Here is a 20768-nt window from a genome sequence, read left to right on the forward strand (position 1 = left end):
AATAACCTGGAATAAGTGTGAAACACAGCTTACGCAAACATAATTGAAGACCTTTTACATTTTTCAGTATTTACAGCACTGCCTCTTGGATGTTCTTGTTTCTGAAGCTATAGATAATTATGGGATTCAGTAATGGTGGCAAAACAGTATACAGTACAGAAGGGAGCAAATCTTTAGAGGAAAACACTTTAGTTTTTGTGTATGAAAACACAGCTCTGCTAATAAATAAAGAAAATAGTCAGGTGGGGGTACAGCATAGCTGCCAAGTTTTCCCTTTTCTCGCGAGGAAGCCTATTCAGCATAAGGGAAAATCCCTTAAAATAAGGGATAACTTGGCAGCTATGGGGTACAGGTAGAGAATGCTTTATATCTACCTTGAACAGATGGGATTCCCAGCACAGCAGAGAACATGTAGCCATAGGAAACAAAGATGGACCCTCCAGAAAATGAATCTATTCAGGAATACTGCACCAAGAATCTTAGGTAAAAAAAACCCATCAAAATTTGCAAAATTTGAAATGTTCCTAATATAAACATTTTAAATGCAAATCTGCCCAATACACTTCTATTTGCAACACACAATTACATAAGAAAATTCATTTTTATCGTATTTTCACTGACATTTGCATTCTTATGCAATGCACAGGACTTGTGATGTGTATGAGACACCCTGCAAGAAATCATGCTAGGAGATTTCTAATTATTTCCGGTACATTCAACACAGCCTCTTGGATGTCTTTGTTCCTAAAGCTATAAATAACGGGATTCAGTAATGGTGGCAAAACATTATACAATACAGCAGAGAGCAAATCCATTGTTGTAGAGGAAAGCTCTTTAGGTCTCATGTATGAAAACACAGCTGTGATGATGAATAAAGAAAAGACAGTCAGGTGGGGGATGCAGGTAGAGAAAGCTTTATATCTGCCTTGAACAGATGGGATTCTCAGCACAGCAGAGAAGATGTAGCCATAGGAAACAAAGATGAACCCTCCACAAAATGAATCTACTATAATCCCAATGGCAAAAATCAAAATTTGGTTAAGCTTTGTGTCAGTACAAGAAATCTTTAGCAACTGAGGGACATCACAGAAATACTGCCCAATAATATTGGACCCACAGAAATCTAGCCTGAAAGTGATAATGGTATGTAACGATGAATGGATTGGGGTGCTTATCCAGGAAGCAGCTGCCATTTGGATGCAGGCATCCCAGTTCATGATTAGATCATACTGCAGAGGATGGCAGATTGCAACATAGCGATCATAAGCCATGATTGTGAGCAAGGCAAGCTCAGAACCTCCCAAAGTGAAAACTAAGAAAACCTGTGCGACACAGCCAGCAAAGGAAATCCTTTTGTCATCTGACAAAGAAGCAGCTATGGATTTGGGGATTGTGGTTGAGATGTAGCAAATGTCTGATAATGATAGGTTGACCAGAAAGAAGTACATAGGAGTGTGCAGTTTGTGGTTCAGGGCAACAGCAATGATGATGAGGAAATTTCCCACTAAGGCTATTAAATAAATGGAAAGAAATATCACAAGGTAAAACAGTTCTTCTTCTCGGTCACTGGAAAACCCCATCAGAAGAAATTCTGTCACTGTAGACTGGTTGGCCATCTTAACTTTGTAATATTTCTTGAAGAGTCGCTCTGTTATTGTGTTTTAGCAGCACCAGCATAGGTGTTTGCAACACCTAAAATTAGAAAGGAATTAATGAAAGTCTCTTGGTTGAGGGAATATGCAAGCAATTGTATGTGCGGTTTGCCCCATTTCTCAATATGAGGTAATAAGTGATGACAACAGTGATGAACTTGTATGTGTGTGTTTGTGTATGATACAATGAGTGATTGTATATGAGGTAATGAGTGATGCCAGCAGTAGACATTCAACTGACATAGTTCCTTCTCCCCAGTACAGTACTAATAGAATTTTAGAGTTGGCAGGGAGCATGAGGAGCATCTCAGCAAAGACCCATCTTGTTTCAAGTTGAATCAAGAATGAGAAAGCAGAATCAAATCCTAACTATAGCTCATAGTTAGATGTAAATAAGCAAATTCTCGTTGGTGTGGTTGCATAAAGGACCTCATCTATGATGTTTTGTTTTTGCGAACCATAATGCTTCTACTTTATTGTTAAAAAGCAAATCACACACCACCTAGCATCAATGAAAGACTGCTTTCTGTAGTGCTTCAGAGAGTTTCAGAGAGTCCCTCCTTGGAGAACATCACCATGAGGACTTGCAAATCCTGATTTACAAACAAGTGATGCAATTATCTATATTTCCTACCATTTTTTCCACTCTATCTTTAAACCCCTGACCCTTAACTTCAGTCTTATGTAAGGGATGCTTAAGAGTGAAGTGTTGATGAATGGGAAACTGATTTCAAAACCTATATGGTTGTTATATCTTTTTATTGTCCAAGATGTCAAGCTGCAACTCCAATTAAGTACTGAATCTGATTAACATAAATAAATTATTCTGACTATTCTGAGCCAGTACAGTGTAGCGCTTAGAGTGTTGGACTAGGACTAGGAAACCCAGGTTCAAACCTCTGCTCAGCCATTAAGATAACTGGGTGACTTTTCACCAATTTTCTCAGACTAAGCTATCTTACAGAGCTATCTGTAGGTTAGACTTGGGAAGGATGCCCTTCAGCTCCGTGGAGGAAAGGTGGAATATAACGACAATAAGTAAATATTGGGAGCACAAGTTCTGAAAAAGGTCCATGGTTAAAAACTGGAGCAATATATTTGGTAAAAGAAACTTGGGAAGGATCCAAAGCAAAATGTTATGCTATGAAATAGGATATGGGTGTGTTAGGTGTTCACACCTTGGCTGGAGATGAATTAGGAAAGGCTGAAGGACTCTAGCTGAAGTGTAGCTGGTTTGAGAAACAATACTGCTATGGGTTTCATCTTTATTCCTAGATCCATTTCTAATCCCTGGATCTGGCAAGTCCTCACTACTTTGCCAATTGCTTCCATGATCTTTTGATGTGAACTACCAATACAGCAATTTTATTCGACATTAAGTGAGCAGAAATTTCACATATGATAGTTTTCTGAGAAGCGTGTTCGATAATTTCAGCCCCTTCTCTCCCTCCCATCACAGGTTATTTATGTTACCAATAAGCACCCACAAACGGCATAAGAGGTTTTCTGCTCTGGTCCAGTAAAACGCTTGCGCTGCGCAGACCAGAAACAGTTCTCTTTGCAGGGCATTGAGCACAGCGGCTGGATTCTTGTTGTGGTAAAAACCTTGTAGCTTTGCAGCAGAAACGACCCACGGAATCCCAACTTTCGAAGACAGCTTTATTGCATAACATAAACACCTCCAGAGCTTTCAGAGATGACTGCTCCACACCCCACAGGCAAACAAAACAAACGCTCTCTATATACTGAGCATCTTAACAACTTAACAACTTAAATCACATGACCTTGCTAATTTGCCAGCGTCTCAGGTTTAAAGCCCTAACACCCCCTCTCGCTGGCAAAAAATAAATAGTCCTACAAAGTTATTTCAGACCCATTTCTTCACAAAATTCTTCATGACGCTGAAACCCAAGCGGTTTTGTAAATCCATCAGCTAAATTTTCATGACTGGGACAGTAACTTAATTTAACAATTCCAGCTATCACTATTTTTAAAAAGCAAATCACACACCAACTAGCATCAATGAAAAATCATTTGGCTTTGGTGAGAGCTCAGAATTTTTGATGAGATTCCCAGAATTTTGAAACACTACTTTACTATCTCTTACCTATAAATACTACCTATTTTTTTCATAGAATAACCATGTCTTCATTAATCTCACTGCTGTATTAAACCTTTTTTCAGTCTTTTCAGAACTGAAATATGTGCCCTAGTCTGCACTGAGGATGAGCTAATAGGATTCTACTCACCTCTGTCTTTGTCTGGAAGACGAAAGTGTCAAAATGTTGAAGTGCGGTCTTTAGTAGATGATTTATAGTTTGTGACAAAGAGGGATCAATTGAGCCTCCCTGCTTTCTGTAGTGTTTCAGAGAGTCCCTCCTTGGAGAACATCACCATGAGGATTTGCAAATCCTGATTTACAAAACAAGTGATGCAATTGTCTATATTTCCTACCATTATTTCCCCTCTATCTTTAAACCTCTGACCCTTAACTTCAGTCTTATGTAAGGGATGCTTAAGAGTGAAGTGTTGATGAATGGGAAACTGATTTCAAAACCTACATGGTTGTTATATCTTTTTTTATTGTCCAAGATGTCAAGCTGCAACTCCAATTAAGTACTGAATCTGATTAACATAAATAAATTATTCTGACTATTCTGAGCCACTACAGTGTAGCGCTTAGAGTGTTGGACTAGGACTAGGGAACCCAGGTTCAAATTTCTGCTCAGCCATTAAGATAACTGGGTAGACTTTTCACCAATTTTCTCAGGCTAAGCTATCTTACAGAGCTATCTGGAGGTTAGACTTGGGAAGGATGCCCTTCAGCTCCGTGGAGGAAAGGTGGGATATAACAACAATAAGTAAATATTGGGAGCACACCATCTGAAACAGGTCCATGATTATAAACTGGAGCAATAGTTTTGGTAAAAGAAACTTGGGAAGGATCCAAAGCAAAATTTTATGCTATGAAATAGGATATGGGTGTGTTAGGTGTTCACACCTTGGCTGGAGATGAATTAGGAAAGGCTGAAGGACTCTAGCTGGTTTGAGAAACAATACTGCTATGGGTTTCATCTTTATTCCTAGATCCATTTCTAATCCCTGGATCTGGCAAGTGTTAAAATCTAGGCAATGATTTTCATACCTGGAATAGCCTCTGCTGTACCTCATTCCAAAGGAAACACAAGCCCTGTTCATTTTGAAACAATGAGCAATCTCTGCATTTAAACTGCACTCACTTTTTACAGTTTCTGAACACACTTCTGTAAAATACACATTTTTCAATTCTTTTCAATTCTTTACAATTAATTTCCCTATTCAATGTCCATTTTGTACATAAATACATTTTGTGAGCACTTCTTGCCTTTGGAAACCTCATTGCAAATGCCAGTGTTGGACACAACCGTGGATTGGTGTTAAATATTGAGTCGTGTTGTTGAAGTTATCGATGGGCTTGTCGCTACTTTTTCCATTCCTCACTACTTTGCCAATTGCTTCCATGATCTTTTGATGTGAACTACCGATACAGCAATTTTATTCGACATTAAGTGAGCAGAAATATCACATATGAAAGTTTTCTGAGAAGCGTGTTCGATAATTTCAGCCCCTTCTCTCCCTCCCATCACAGGTTATTTATGTTTCCAATAAGCACCCACAAACAGCATAGGAGGTTTTGGAAGAGCATTTCACATCAGCTTTTATTTCATTCACCAACAGCTAAGGAGTCTCTTTTCTGTTTGAAGCATTAATGGATTCTGTTTGAATCTGGCATGGAAAACTGTACTTTGACTTTCGTTGCTGGAATGGGAAGTGCAACCCATTCATATTTTTAAAGCAAAACCTGCTGTTACTAACCCAACATAGTAATGGTCAATGAATTCAAGTAACAATGACTCTGATGAATGAAACAGAATAGTTATCAAAAATTAGTTGCCAAAGGCTTTTATTTGCACTATAGTTTTTTTTAATAAAATAAGAATAATTCTGACTTTCTATCCACAGTCATAACCTTTAAGACAACTGAATTTATAGTAAATATAATGAAATAAAGGTTTAAAAAACTGTACTAGGAAGAAGTCAATAGAAATTGTATCTCTTTATCTCATTTCATACACCACACACAGCCTCAGCAGCAATAGCCAGGAAAAAAACATAAAAAAGAGCCCAGAGCATCCCTGTGGTATCAATTTCATATGCATGCTGAAATGGCATTACAGTATCTTAGCCTTACATCTAAAGTCAAGCAGAGATGAAGCCAAAAGAACCTACCAGTAACACCATTATCTAGTCTAGTTTAGTCACCAGTACACAATCTTATGTCTGAACACTTTATATATATATAAAAGTAGCAATGGGACACAGAACAGGGGTAGGTAGACTTCAAATCAGGGGCGCCGACTTGCCCCCCCCCCCCACACACACATGGAGGGAGCCCGCTCACATGATTCATCACATGATGGTGCTAGGTGGAGGCAGGATGTATGTAGGGTGATCTCTGCCCTTTGTTCATCCCAGCACCCACCTGTCTCCCAGGTGATGGCGGGAGCACACAGAGGGCACCCATGGTGGAGGATGGTCACCCCCTCAATATTGCGGGGCTCAGCCCCCTGCCTACCAATATTGAGGGGGGCAAAGCCCCCTCTGGTCCCTATAGTTGGCGCCCCTGCTTCAAAACATATTGTATATTATGTGCCAGACAAAGACATCCATAACTGACTCAGGGAGTAGACGTTTCTGTTTGCATGTTATCCCACAGACCTACACAGCCACATTTTCTTTTGGTATGCTTTTTCCAGGATCTGCCATAGATTTTCCACAACACTGCTTTGATCTCCTTGTTTCTCATGCTATAAATTATTGGATTCATCAGTGGGGGAAGAACACAGTAAGCCATGGCAACTGAACTGTCCAGACCCGCCAGGGAGTTGGAAGTTGGTTTTAGGTTGGCAAAGATGCCAGTGAAAAGAAATAAGGAGACAACGCTGAGATGAGGAATGCAAGTAGAGAAGGCTTTGTCTCTACTCTGTGCAGAGGGAATTCTGAAGACTGTTTTGAAGATCTCCGCATAAGACACAACTATGAAACTGAAGCAGCCGAGTCCTAGACATGCACTGAAGCCCAGAGCCACAGCTTCAATAAGGTACAAGTCAGAACAGGAGAGCTTGAGCAGTTGAGGTATCTCACAGAAGAACTGATTGATGATGTTGGAACAGAAAGGAACAGCAAAGGTGGCCCCAGTGTGTAATGTTGCGTAAAGGAGACCACTGATCCATGTACTAGTCACCATTTGGATGCAGGCTTCCTTATTCACTACTGTCTCGTAATGCAATGGGTCACAAATGGCAACATACCGGTCATATGCCATGACTGTGAGGAGGAAAAAGTCTGATGCCATGAAGAAAAAGAGAAAGAAGACTTGAGCGACACACTCAGAATAAGATATCAACCTGGTGTTCATGAGACAGTTAGCCATGGCTTTTAGTATTGTGACTGAGATGTATCCAAGGTCCATAACAGACAAATTTGCCAGGAAGAAGTACATGGGATTGTGAAGATGGGGATCTGTGACCACAGCCACAAGGATGAGGATGTTCCCCAGCAATGCTGCCATATAGATCAGTAGAAAGATCACAAAATATAGAAGCTGTATCTCTCGAATTTCAGAGAATCCCAAGAGGAGGAATTCCGTAATGGTGCTTTCATTGGACATTTTGTCCTTAATACATTTCGTCCTACAAAAAACACAGGCAGCATAACCAAAGTTAGTAAGGCAGAATTCTCTTTTTCTTACTCATATGCCCCCCCCTAAAAAGGCTACTTTTGATCTGGGGAAAAGAAAATGTCATAATTTTGGCATGGGTGATGCCCCCTGCGACGAAAGTCCTTTACTTTCCGTCTTATAACTCTGACCTCTCAATTATTAAAAGCACTAACAGGGATTTCTGAGGTAAATCAAACCTCCCACTTATCCCTCTAGCCTTTCTTTAAACCCTCTAGCACTTGTGGGTTTTAAAAAATAAAAGAGAGTCCTCTTCCAGCCTAAACGTGACCAGGTACCTATATAGACTTGGGGCTATAAATAAGACTGTTCCTATGTGCACTCAGATAAGGGTTTCCCTTCACTAGAAACTCCCTTACTGTAAAGCTAGCCTCCTTCCTGAGGTAACTTTATTATCGCTCAGAACCTGTCTCCTCCTTTACCCCCCCCCTTTCTTGGTGCACTCTCAGCCACAAACTAACCTTTCTCCTCTAAAAGGCAGTTTTGACAGTTTAAAAGAGTTCCCCACCACCTGGGTTCCTGGGTACCTTAGCTGGAAAATGAAATAGACGATTACTAATGTGACACTTTAAAGATGGATATTTATTGGCTTGAATCTTAATGGTTGCTTTCTGGTAACATTGGTACGAACTTAATTTCACAGGTAACGTTTCTTAGTAATCAAATAACAGAATACCTATCAACTAAACTATTATTATTATTACTTCATCTACTCTAAGTTCTACCTTCTCCACAACCACCCAAGCTCCCACACAAAAAACCCCCAACCGCCAACTCACATAACTGTTCCCCTTTCCGTTTTACCCCATGCAGGCCACGCCTCCCATGGAATGTTGCTGTCAGTTAACCAGGAGTCTGGGTTAACCCTTCAATAGGTCGGTTGCGAAACAAAAACATAACATAACAGTTTCAAATTTGCCACACACACCCTTCCCTATTTCCTCCCCATTAACATTAACTGAATGGATTTAAAGTTTTAAGGGGTGGGGGAGAGAAAAGTTTCATCATCTCTTAACACCAGAGAACAGCGTAGAGCTGCCCCTCTCTCCCCATACCAAGCTTATCCAATATGCTCTTCTCTCAAATCATTAGAACTAGAATAGAATTTAAATTATTTGAATCTCATGGCACATACATAGTGCTCAGTGAAGAGCAGTTTATCATGCTGTGGTAGTATGGATTGGGGATGGACACATTAGATTAGAAGGTCCTACTTCTCCTTCCCCAGACACAGATAATTGCTATCAATTCTGATCACATATTTGGAGTAGGAGTTTAGGAACTATGTGAATCAAATGGCAACATTCATCCTGTACTAAATTTTCAGTGCCCCACCCCCCCTCTATTTTAATAGAAATGGAAAGAAATGTCAAGAAAAATACATGAACTATTTTGACTGTCAGAGCGAAAGGCACTGATTGGTTAAGTGCAGACAGGAACAAGGAAGGCAAGAATTATGAACTGCTTAATTTTTACCTTTCAGTTGGATGACATGAGGTTGCAATATATGAATAGGTACTGAACAGGTTGAGGGAACATTCAGGTTAACCCTAATGAAATGTCACGTGTTCAATTTGCCCTGCTGAAATCCTCAGAAGCTCACTTCTCCCTCAATACAGCCTTTTAATAAATGCATTGCAGTCTAGAGATGACATCATACATTGTATCTGTGGTCCCAAGAGTGCACAAGATATTGGGAAAGAGACGACCGAACTTATTCTCAGTAGAACTGGAGGCTCTTGGGTAGTCTTTAAAGCTCATCAGGAGGGAATACATGAGGATCAAAAGGATCAGAAACTTGAAAGTAATAGTTAATGCAGATTCAGGTTGTGAAGTCAAAATTTCAGAAATTAATTCGTCTCATTTACTTGGCTGTATATTTATTTCTATTAACACATGTGCATACTGCACAAAATACTAGAACATCACCACCCCCTGCATCAGGATGTCAGCATGCCCTCTCTATATGACCCCAGTTCAACTTCAAGAAAAGGTGTGATGAAACAGCCATATCATAATGATACAGTGGTACCTCGGGTTAAGAACTTAATTCATTCTGGAAGTCTGTTCTTAACCTGAAACTGTTCTTAACCTGAGGTACCACTTTAGCTAATGGGGCCTCCTGCTGCCGCCCTGGCGCTGGAGCACAATTTCTGTTCTCATCCTGAAGCGTCTGCAACCCAAAGTACCACTGTACGTGACATTCTCTAGTTGTGTGAAAACTTACATATCCCAAATAGTACCAACCAGGCACAGTAGGAAGATATAGTACTTTATATTATAAATTATAGAGCATGTTGTGGAAGGGCTGGGAAGAAATCCTTTGTGGTTTGGGCTGGGGCCTAGGCCTTGTCAGGAGCTGAGTAATGGGGAGCGTGGTTATTTAGATGGGCTTAATTTGATTGGCAGAAGGGACACTTCTTAAGCTAAGTTTCTTTCGCCTTTGGGCCACTCTTGCCTTGGCGTTTGAATCTCCCTCCCACCCGCTGCTTTTTCTTACAGGTTTTAGCCTGACCTTGCTTTGCCTGTCATGGGGTCGCCTGTTGAAGGGGCCCAGTAGGAATTTTGCCATTTAGCTGATTGGCTTTGCCACTTGGTTTTTGCCTACTGCTTAGCAAATCGTCACAACTTGTTAGGTTGGCGGTTAGGCTTTTGGTTATGGAATTTGGTTGAAGGAGGGGTGTGGTATCCAGATGCCTACCCCCCTTCTTAATGTTGCTCCACATAGAAGTATTTCGTTAAAGGAATCCTGGGGCTTTCGCTCTAGTCCTTACATCCCCGCCATAGGCGGGGATGGGGGGGCAATTACAGAGTACAAGCCTTGGGGAACGTTCTTGGTCGAGAGGGGTGAATATTTGGGCACAGCTACCTCCTCTCTCCATGTGTGTTTACTTTACTTCCCTATACCCTTGGGGAAGTCGGAGCTGGTACTGTCCCAAGTGGACAGATTGTGAGTCCTGTCACAAAATGGACAGATGATCTGAGTCCTGTCCCAAGCGGGCAGATGATTTGAGTCCTGTCCCAAGGCGACAGATACTGTGAGTCCTGTCCCATGCGGGGCAGATGGATATGGTCCTTCCTAGAGAAGGACAAATGGTTAATCAAAAGCCTAAGCCAACACTCAAACTATAATGTATTTAAATAAAGTTGTGGCCAAAATAATGCCAAAAACCCAAACCTAAAATATTGTGTCTGTTGTAAGTTATTAGGGGGGATTTCTATCAGCATCATCACACAACTGCATCCTTGGGTTTGTAGTGTGTGTGAGAGAGAGTGAGTTTTGTAAAAGATACAGGGAGGGAGAGAAATTGGTACCAAATGCTGCCTGACTGTTGGAAGAAGAGTGGAAAACCAGAACACTGGAAGGGATGGAATGGATATTCTGGAACAGGGCAAAGGCATGACTTGCTGGAACCCTAAATAGAAGCATTACACACAGACACACACAGAGAGAGACACACAGGCACACACACACTGTGTGTGTGGGTATCCCATTTATTTGTTACTGATGGTAATCTCTCTACAACAGAGAATTGTGTAACCACCAAAAACTGAATTGTTGCTTAAGTTTTCAAACGTAACAATTAAAGTTGATCACAAATAGCTTCAGGAAATTCACAGCTGGATACAGTGTGCTAAAAATGTTTGTTCGGAAATTATAGTTGACGAACAAATTTAAATCTTGAAATTGATGTCGCTCAGAAATGCAACTGAATAATTGTCATTAACCAAGTAAAACATTTTATCTTGAGGTTTCATTTTCTTCATCTGAGACTCACGCAATAGAGTTTTCAGGTCATTCGCAGCCTCATCATTATCACAATTAGTAAGAACAGCTATACGCCCCTTTTCACAGGAACTCAAAAAGTCAAAAAAGTGGATTATAATGTTACGGTTTTCAAACCAACTCTCTGAGGTAGCTGAGGCTGTAAGACAGTAGCTGTTCAAAGACTGTCCTGTGAGATTCATCACTGAGTAAATTTTTATATGAATATCTCCTCACTGAAAGCCAGAAGCTCCACCACGCCACATGTGTTAGAGATTTCGAACAGTAACAAAGATTACATGTTCCCCAGGAAAATGATCTCACATCTAGAATATTCAGCTGAACCATTGTTCCAGTCTTGATGTGTGTACACCTTCCCACCAACCTCCCCACCTTCATCAACTTCCATTATTCAATACTACACAGTGCATAGGCCCCTTTTCCTGTTTCAGAAATCTGAGCTTAATGAAGGGGGAAGTCTTTCTCCTGGCAAGATGTTTCAGGGCCTCCTTGACTTGCTTGTTTCTCAGACTATAAATGAAAGGGTTCAGCAATGGAGTTATCACTGTGTTCAGTATGCTGACTACCTTGTTCAGGTCCAAAGAGTGATTTTTTTGTGGCTGTACATACATGAAAATGCAACTCCCATAGTAGAGTGTCACCACAATTAGGTGAGAGGCACACGTAGAGAATGCTTTCTGTCGTCCTTTGGCTGCAGGGATCCTCAGCACTGTTCCAATGATGAAGATATAGGACACACTTGTCAGCAGTAATGAACCCAGAAGGAGCAAGGCTGCACTTACAAAATTAATCATTTCAATTTTCCTTACATCAAAGCAGGCCAGCTTGAGTAAGGGGTCAACATCACAAAAGAAATGTTTAATGACATTGGGTCCACAAAATGGCAGCTGGCCTACCAGGACTGTAGGTGGTAGGACTGCAAAGAAGCCCCACATCCAGGAGGCAGCAATAAGCTGGAGGCAAAGGCGCATGGTCATGATGGCTGCATATCTCAGTGGGTTACAAATGGCAAGATAGCGGTCAAACGACATGACAGCCAAAAGGAAGAACTCACTGGAACCTGCTGAGAAGAAAATGTAGGCTTGCAAGATACAGCTATGGAAGGAGATGGATTTTCTCTGACTCATGAAGTTGACTAGCATTTTGGGGATAACAGTGGTGGTGTAGAGAGCCTCCAAAATAGACAAGTTGGCAATAAACATGTACATTGGGCTGTGAAGGCTGTTTTCACAGCACACCAAGGTAATAATGATAAAGTTGCCTACCATAGCAACAGTGTAGGTGATGAAGAATAAAGTGAAGAGCACTGGTTCATCCCCCTTAGTCTCAGAGAAACCTAAGAGGATGAATTCTGTTACAACCCTTGTCTGGTTCCTCATTGTGGTGTGTGCTGAAACAGTCACTTGCGGAAATGGAGAGATGGGTAGCAGCTGGGCAGACTAATTCTTTTTCCACTCTGAAATTTTTAGATAAGTGAAGACAGGAATGAAAAATGTTAGAGAAGTTAGAGAAGCATGGAAGATTCCATATGGCATTCCCTGTCAGACCATGAATGGAGAAACATCAGTTATGCTTGCTTAAACCAAGGGAAAGAAGGGAAGAGGAAGTATTGAAAGAACCAAGACTGGAATACTACAGCATTTTTCATGAATACAAAACATTTGCCCTTTATTAAATTCCACAAGAGAATTGTGCAATAAGGCCAACATTTAATTTTTAAACATAAATAAATAAAATAAAACAGTTTAGAGAGTGTTAAGCATGTTTATCACCCATTCATTTCAAATGCAAGACATGTGAGTGATAGCCTAAATGTTCCAGTTTAAAATCAATGGCACTGAAAAGCACTCATTGATAACCTGACTCTTATTATATAATTCATCCAACATGCTCCCCTGCTTCTGTTTTAAACTCTTGCTGTTTGAATATTTTAATAAAATAAATATACATATTGTTATCTCCGTATGTTTTACTTCTTCTACCAGTAGTGACACTGCTGGAGTGAATTTTAGGACAGAACAAGGAGAATAAGCAAACATAGAAAAAATGTGGATGCCACATGAGCAGTGATGGCAAGAGAAGCAGAAGAGAAAATAGAACCATTCTCACCTCTCTCAGGTCTTCAGCAATAAGCCTTCATCTCTTTTTCTCTACAGATGTATCTTGCACCCATAGAGTGCCAATGAAACCCCAATGTTCATTATCTGTTTTCCCTTCTTATTTTCATTGATCTGTTTGTCAAAATAAAAGGTAATTCATCAAGGATAGTCCAATCAAGCTACATTTTTTCTGCCTTGCCTCTTTCAGAGAGCTGCAGGGATAAAACCCAAAACAAACATATATTTCAAAATTGTCAGACGTAAGCAATCTTTGGCCATATTAATGCTTTTTCAAGCTTCTTTCATGTTTTCATTGTCTTAGATTCTTCCCATCTTCACAGGAGAGAACTGGTTGAATGTAGGAGAGAGAGAGAGAGAGAGAGAGAGAGAGAGAGAGAGAGAGAGAGAGAGCGCACTTAATACTGTTTTAAAAGTTTCAGTGTTAATATTAGGTGAATGAAGAAGGCAACGGCCTAGAACATTATGGTCCATTATCCTTTTCTTCATGATAGAAACTAAATGAACAATGTTGTTTACTACAGGTTATGTGGAAAAAGTTATTCATCAAAGGATAGGTATGTATCCCCAAGGAACAAATTATATCAGGCCTACCAATATATCCCTGAACCAGTTCCAAAGCACATATTTGCAGAAATTTAAAATACAGAATGAATAATGAAATATTTTGTTTCTCTGATCACTGATTTTTTCACTGCTACAATAGGTGTATTTACACACTGAATTCAAGGAGTTTAGAATATGTGTATATAACAGGTGAGCTATACACCTGTACAATTATTCACATGTAATGTTTAATGAGTGTTGAGTCTATATACATATTTACAAAAAACACTGTAGGGAGACAACTTGTGCCTTGGTTCAGTGTAATGTGCGAACAAGCCTATTGTCATATGGTATGTTTCATTGGATTTGTGTTGGGTGTTGAACCTTTGTGGAGTTATCAACAAAATGTCTTCTAGATTCATATTTGTGTGAATTTGAATGTCTCTCCTCAGGTGAAACATTTGAGGAATTTTGAGGAAAGCAGAAAAAGTATTTCATTACAGATAAGAAGATTTCTTCGGGTAGATTACATAAACTACACTTTGTGGTAGAATATGGCAGTTTAAGGACACTTTCCCAGACTTATTCATAGCAGTTAGCAAAAAGATAAAACAATAGGATCATGGAAAAAAACTAGAGCCATGCTTTGAAACATGCAAAGGTTAAAATACTAAAATAGTTCAAAATTGCCTCAGCTTCCTAAGCATCTGGGTAGACTTTTCTGAACTAAAATGTTTTTAGCTGGCACAAAAAATAGTACAGTGAATGCACCTGCTCAGGGCCGTCTTAAGCATATCTGGCGCCGTGGTGCGAAGATCCCTTGGCAGTCCAGCGTCCTGGTGCCCTGCGCCACCCAACCTTGCTGTAGGGCCGGCCCTGCACCTGCTCCTCAATAGGCAGGGAGTTCCAAACTGTAGGCACTGCTACATTAAATGATCAAGTTTTTTATGGCACTTGTAGTATTGTCGATTTTGCCAATCAAAGTGGTTCAGTGGGTGCATGTGGGGTAAACCAATCTCATGGGCAAACTGGTCCCAAGTTATTAATGGCTTTATATACTAAAAGTAACAGCTTGAACATGGATCAATAGAAAATTGTCCACCAGTGCAGATCTCTGAGCACATGGTCCCCACTTCTGCCAGTAATCCTACTGCAGCATTATGCGCTAAATGCAGCTTTCAGATCTAATGTTATTCATAGAATTTTAAAATTAATGACCCATTAAAATCAACGGACATGACTAACATATGTTCATTAATTCCAATAGGTCTACTCTCAGTAGAATTTAATAGGCTACACCCCTTACTGGGGATAGTGTACGTAGAAGTGACAATATTCTAGAGTTTCTAAATGCCTCTGAAAAAGCATTTAACAACTTTAACAAGTTTAAAAACTCTTATGTTATTTTTTCCCCAGAGCAATACATGCAGGGCGAGTAACTGTGATGGTAAAAGATGGTAAATTCTTTCTGCAGAGTTTCTGGCATTCAGAGTAGACTATATTAAACTAGATGGATAAACATAAGATCATAGGAGGGCATAGGAAGGCACTGCCGAATCAGGCTCATGGCCTATCAAGCCCAGTATTCTGCTTTCCAGTCACAGCAGCCAAGCAGGTGCCTATAGGAAGTCCAAAAGCAGGACATAGATAAGATTTTTTAAGACCAAATTTAAATTCCTGATTTTTTCACGAAGTAAAATGATCAAAAATAGAATCACCCTTGTGCTTTGAACATTGCAAAGAAATAAACTGATAACCAAACGAAAATGTGGAGAAAATGAAATATATTTTTTTTTATTTCCTCCCTCCAGATATTTGTCACAAGTCTACAGAATGGCAGTGGATAACTTCACAAGCAGAGTTACAGAATTTGTATTTGTAGGAATGTCACAAAATTCAGAATTTGAACAGTTTTTATTTTTTCTGTTCCTGATAGTTTATATAGCTACTTGGTTAGGGAATGTCACCATTATAATCACTGTAATATCAGACCACCATCTTCACATGCCCTTATATTTTTTACTGGCCAACTTGGCTTTTCTGGATGTTAGTGAATCTACAGTAACTGCACCTAAATTGCTGCAAGTGCTCTTTTCCCAGAACAAAACCATCTCCTTCCATGGATGTTTGACACAGATTTTCTTTTTTCACTTCCTTGGGGGTGCTGTCGTTTTCTCTCTTATAATGATGGCAGTTGATCGATATCTAGCTATTCACAAGCCATTGCAATACATGATCATCATGAACAAGAAAACCTGCTTTGTGATCATTTTGTGTGCATGGCTAAGTGGCTCCATTCACTCCATAGTCCACGTAGCACTGATCCTGCAGTTACCATTCTGCGGTCCCAACATATTGGATAATTTCTACTGTGATGTTCCACAGGTGGTCAAATTGGCCTGCACAGACATCTATACTGTTGAACTGCTTATGATCTCCAACAATGGACTTATTGCAACAGGAACCTTCATTGCTTTGCTCATTTCATACAGCATCATCTTGTTCAAGATAAGAAATCATGTCTCAGAAGGGAAGCACAAAGCTCTTTCAACATGTGCAGCCCAGATCACAGTAGTGAGTTTACACTTCATCCCATCTCTCTACATTTATGACCGGCCCTTCAAGGAATTTTCAGCAGATAAGGTGGTCTCCATCCTCTATACAGTTATCAGCCCAGTGCTGAATCCAATCATTTACACATTAAGAAATACAGAGATGAAAAATGCTATAAGGAGGCTAGTGGGGAAAGTGCTGAGGTTTTATCAGAATGATTCAAAACTGTAATGACCGCTCCCCACATCAAATGGGGGGTGACTTTTGCATGGTCGTGCGCAGCCGCCTGGACCCCAGTGCGGCTCCTGGTAGTTCGGGCTGGCTTCATCCTCCCCAGGCTGGATACCTCAGTCATCCACCCAATCCTGCCTGGAAGAGGCATTGCCAGGGGATTGGCCAGGTAAGGTGAGGGACTGCCCAGCCCACACAACTGAAGGTGAAGATTACCTGCGAAGCAGCAGTCAGAACTGTAAATGTTATTTATATGCATATTGATTCTTATTTAAACGTCCTTGTATATTGCTTTAAACCTATTTAGTGATGAAATTACAAAACAATAGAAAATAGATTATTATATTATATTATATTATTAGTTTCTGCCTAAATGCCCAGGAAAAAAAGAACTGCATTGACCTGGCATTGAAATGATGAGAAGTGGGATTTTCTGGGGAATGCATTTTTTAAAATAATAATAATAATAATAATAATAATAATAATAATAATAATGAAATATGACTACAAAAAATGGCCTGATCTCTTGTCACCACCTTCTGGACCTCCCTCAATGATGGCACAAAGAGAAGGGTTTATCATGATGATGTCACATTCCCAGTAGTTTTTCATAGGGAAAGTCAGTCCTTGGGGTCCTGGGCCACTGAAGGCTTTTAATATCTAAACACCTCAAATTTGGCATGAAAACAAATGGGCTGCCAGTGTATAGTCAGGCCTTAAACTCTATTTACAGTTAAGGACATGATGAGTTGGACTTTAATAATAATAATAATAATAATAATAATAATAATAATAATAATAATAATAATAATTTATATCCCGCCCTCCCTGGCCAGGTCCAGGCTCAGGGCGGCTAACATCGGAGTATATAATACATTAAAACATAATGTACCAGGTAGGCCATTTCAGGAAGTTAAAAATAGTTGAATGAGTAGTTCTTATAACAAAATTGAAATTAGCAACGCCTGAAGGTGCAGCTTCAGGGTGTAGAACAATAAAACAAGAAAGTCTCACTGTGTTCTATATAAGAATTAATGCATGGGTACTCATCTAAAGTACTGATCGGCCCCTTGTCACTATAGCAGTGTTAGTTTTGATGTTTTATTCTGTTTTTTCGTTTTTTGCTGATTTCATTTTAAAAAATGTTTTCAATAGGTCTTTTAAATTCTTTTTACTGTTGATTTTATTGTTTTATTCTCTTCATAAACTGCTTTTTACAACCAAGTGGTGCATGAATTTGTCCCCATGAAAGAGGCAGGGTGCCACTGGGTCATGTGGGCCTTCTTCAAAAGGCTACTCAAGTCATAAGCCTCAAAGGATTGCATGATCTAATAGGGCTATAGTAAAGGTATTGCTCTTTGACCTTTAGAAAAGTCCTATTTGCACTTGTAGTGGTGTGGAGGGGTAAAAGGTAATGGTAAAGGGACCCCTTTACCTCTCCTGTCACGGACTCTGGGGTCGCAGCACTCATCTCGCTTTATTGGTCGAGGGAGCCGGCGTACACAGGGGCGTCGCAATGGGGTGTGATGGGTGTGAGCTGAGAGGGTTAATAGCTCAGCAATCGTCCTGTATCACGGGGCCCTGTGACGTGGCCATGTAAACAGGAAGTACCTGTGTGCTTTTGTATCTGTTACTTGAGATGCTGTATGTTTTTCTTCTGTCTGTCATGATGCAGCTTTCAGCCAAGACGGAGTTGAACTCTCCAGGCTAAGCTGCCTTAAGCAATAAATCTTCTTTGTTTTAACGAACCAAGAAGTCGACATGAGTTATTTCACAGGCACAGAAAAGTTGGATAAAGCTTTCACTGCTACGGAATGTGATCTGAACTTGAAAGGAAAAGTTTATGGATTTTTTAAAGCAGAGGCTTGAAATTGTGACAGAGCGTACCGGGCGAGTGTTATGCAACGTCTGCTACGCAGCTAGGATTGTTCGTAGGCAGATAGGTTTCTTTACTATCTACTGTCTCAGAAAGCTGCGTTATTGATAATTAGCCAATTAGGCAATTATCTCACAATGGAGGCAGTTCGTGACTCCCAAGACTAGCCTCCAGCCTGGAGCATAGCTGCCAAGTCTCCCATTTTTCGTGGGAAACCCCCATATTTAAACCCATTTCCCGCTGTTATCCCGAATAGAGAAAAATCCCATAAATCCCCTGGATTTCCTACCTGCCAGGGAGTCTCCTTCTGCGCATGTCTGAACATGCACAGTACTGATTTTGGGTGCCTCTCTGCCCATGTCTGGGCACTGGAAATCGGGCAGCGCCGGCACTGGAAGTTGCTTCTACGCATGTCCAGACATGCGTAGAAGTGACTTCCGGTGCCGCGCCACTGCAGATCCCAGATTTTTCTTACTGGGAGTTGGAGGGTATGAGCTGGAGACACACTGGCCCCCTAGAGTTGGCACATCTGTTAGTCGTAATGAAATACCTGGAACTTCCCTCAAAGTTCCTCAGATGTTTCACCTGAGGAGAGACATCCGAATTCCACAAAAGGTGTCATGTTGGAGGTTACCCAGCAAATGGGCAGCACCCAATACTAGCCCAGTAATGCATGCCACATGACAATAGGCTTGTGGACAGGTTGTCTCTACAGTATACCACATTGTGCCATTGTTGATTTATATGGCTCAACAATTGTCAGGACAGGCTCTACACTCAATAAGCCTTACATGAGAATAACAGAACAAGTGAACAACTCAAATTTATGTTCCACACACATTGAATGTAATATGAGATCAGCCCGATTTTAAGCAATGGGAGGAACATTATACTTTATGTTAGGAAACTGAATATGAAGTCAGAGAACTCTGAGTTTCAAAGTTCTGCATATATGTGCTTTGGAATTAACTCAGGAAAGTGTTGCCATAGTTGGATCCTTTGGGATGCATATCTGCTGAATGATGAACAATTTTTCCATATATTCTGAACAGAGTTGTGCTGGTTCAGTCTCTGTCATTAAGAAAAGAAGAGTGGGGCATGGCACAGGTTGGTGGCTGCTTAATTCTTATAATATTTAATCTGCAACTTTTTGAAAATTAAAAGGATATTAAGTATTATCCTCCTCCAACTGCTTCAAATATTACAATGACGGTATGAAGTTAGAAAAGAAACTTGGAAACAGCAATATGCTCCTGAATGAACAAATTACTTATTGCTGTCAAACTGGAAATATGACTGTGAGGGGTGTGACTCCAGTATGAATCTCTATAGCTTTCTGAATGAGGCAAGACAGATAAAAATAATGTATCTCCATGAGACCATCCATGTTAATTTGATTTAATTCTTACTTTAACAAACAAATCAAGGAGGATAAGAGGGAGCAAAGGATAAGGATGGGAAATTTAGGGTTCCAGGAGACTATTTGCAAAGAGAGAGGGTAGCAGAATGGTTCTCTTTTCTCTCCTAATTCTCTTGCTCTTTCTACTAATGTGCCATCCACTTTCTGCTGCACATTTTATTTTTCTGTTTTGCTTAAAAGGTATTGCAGCAATACCACTGCTGCCAAAAGAAGGGGGGAAAAAATCTCAAACTGGGGAGGGGAGCCTGTTCCATAACAATATATATAAATATAGGGTTTTGAGTAATGCTTCATGTAGGGAGTTGCATTTGAACAACTGAACTTTCATTCCTGTCTTATCTGTGTACTCTTAAAATCTGCTCCAACGGGTCTTCCTCCTCTCTGGAGCAGATATTGAGGATGCAGGAGAGACTACAGAGGAGAGGAGGAGAAGGTTCTATAGCTTTAGTGGAAGTCTCAGTGCTGCCAAAGCATCAGGATCAGATATGGTTCATTATTTATTAAAATATTTCAAACAGTAACAATTTCAAACAGTTAAATTAAACATTAAGCTTGAAGGTAATAACTTGTTTCAAGTTGTACTACTTGAAGGTGTACTACTTGTTTCAAACTTATTTAGGAGGTTGCTTATGCTACGCCCTTTTGAAATTTGTAGGAGATAAACATTTTTTTATTGTCTAAAAGGTTTTTTAAAAAGTTTTTAAATGAAACTTTTCTTTATTGCCTCATTTATTTAGTTTAGTATGAGAAAGGGCTATGAAAAGTAGAAAAAAGGTAAAGGTACCCCTGACCATTAGGTCCAGTCAC

General features: G+C 40.1%; 4 protein-coding genes across 4 annotated transcripts; 1 reads left to right on the plus strand and 3 right to left on the minus strand.

The window, feature by feature from the left end:
- Positions 1-680: 680 nt before the first annotated feature.
- Positions 681-1616, minus strand: LOC118077882 (olfactory receptor 14A16-like). Its single transcript, XM_035101607.2, has one exon. The coding sequence runs from the start codon at positions 1614-1616 to the stop codon at positions 681-683; it is 936 nt and encodes a 311-aa protein (XP_034957498.2).
- A 4753-nt stretch (positions 1617-6369) lies between these two features.
- Positions 6370-7362, minus strand: LOC118077883 (olfactory receptor 14I1-like). The gene has a single exon (XM_060281150.1). It carries the CDS (start codon positions 7360-7362, stop codon positions 6370-6372), a length of 993 nt encoding a protein of 330 aa, XP_060137133.1.
- A 4233-nt stretch (positions 7363-11595) lies between these two features.
- On the minus strand, positions 11596-12597 carry LOC118077884 (olfactory receptor 6X1-like). The gene has a single exon (XM_060281151.1). It carries the CDS (start codon positions 12595-12597, stop codon positions 11596-11598), a length of 1002 nt encoding a protein of 333 aa, XP_060137134.1.
- A 3117-nt stretch (positions 12598-15714) lies between these two features.
- Positions 15715-16665, plus strand: LOC118077885 (olfactory receptor 4D9-like). The gene has a single exon (XM_035101609.1). It carries the CDS (start codon positions 15715-15717, stop codon positions 16663-16665), a length of 951 nt encoding a protein of 316 aa, XP_034957500.1.
- Positions 16666-20768: the final 4103 nt, after the last annotated feature.

The sequence above is a fragment of the Zootoca vivipara genome, chromosome 13 (genome assembly GCF_963506605.1).
Source record: "Zootoca vivipara chromosome 13, rZooViv1.1, whole genome shotgun sequence".
Lineage (NCBI taxonomy): Eukaryota > Metazoa > Chordata > Lepidosauria > Squamata > Lacertidae > Zootoca > Zootoca vivipara.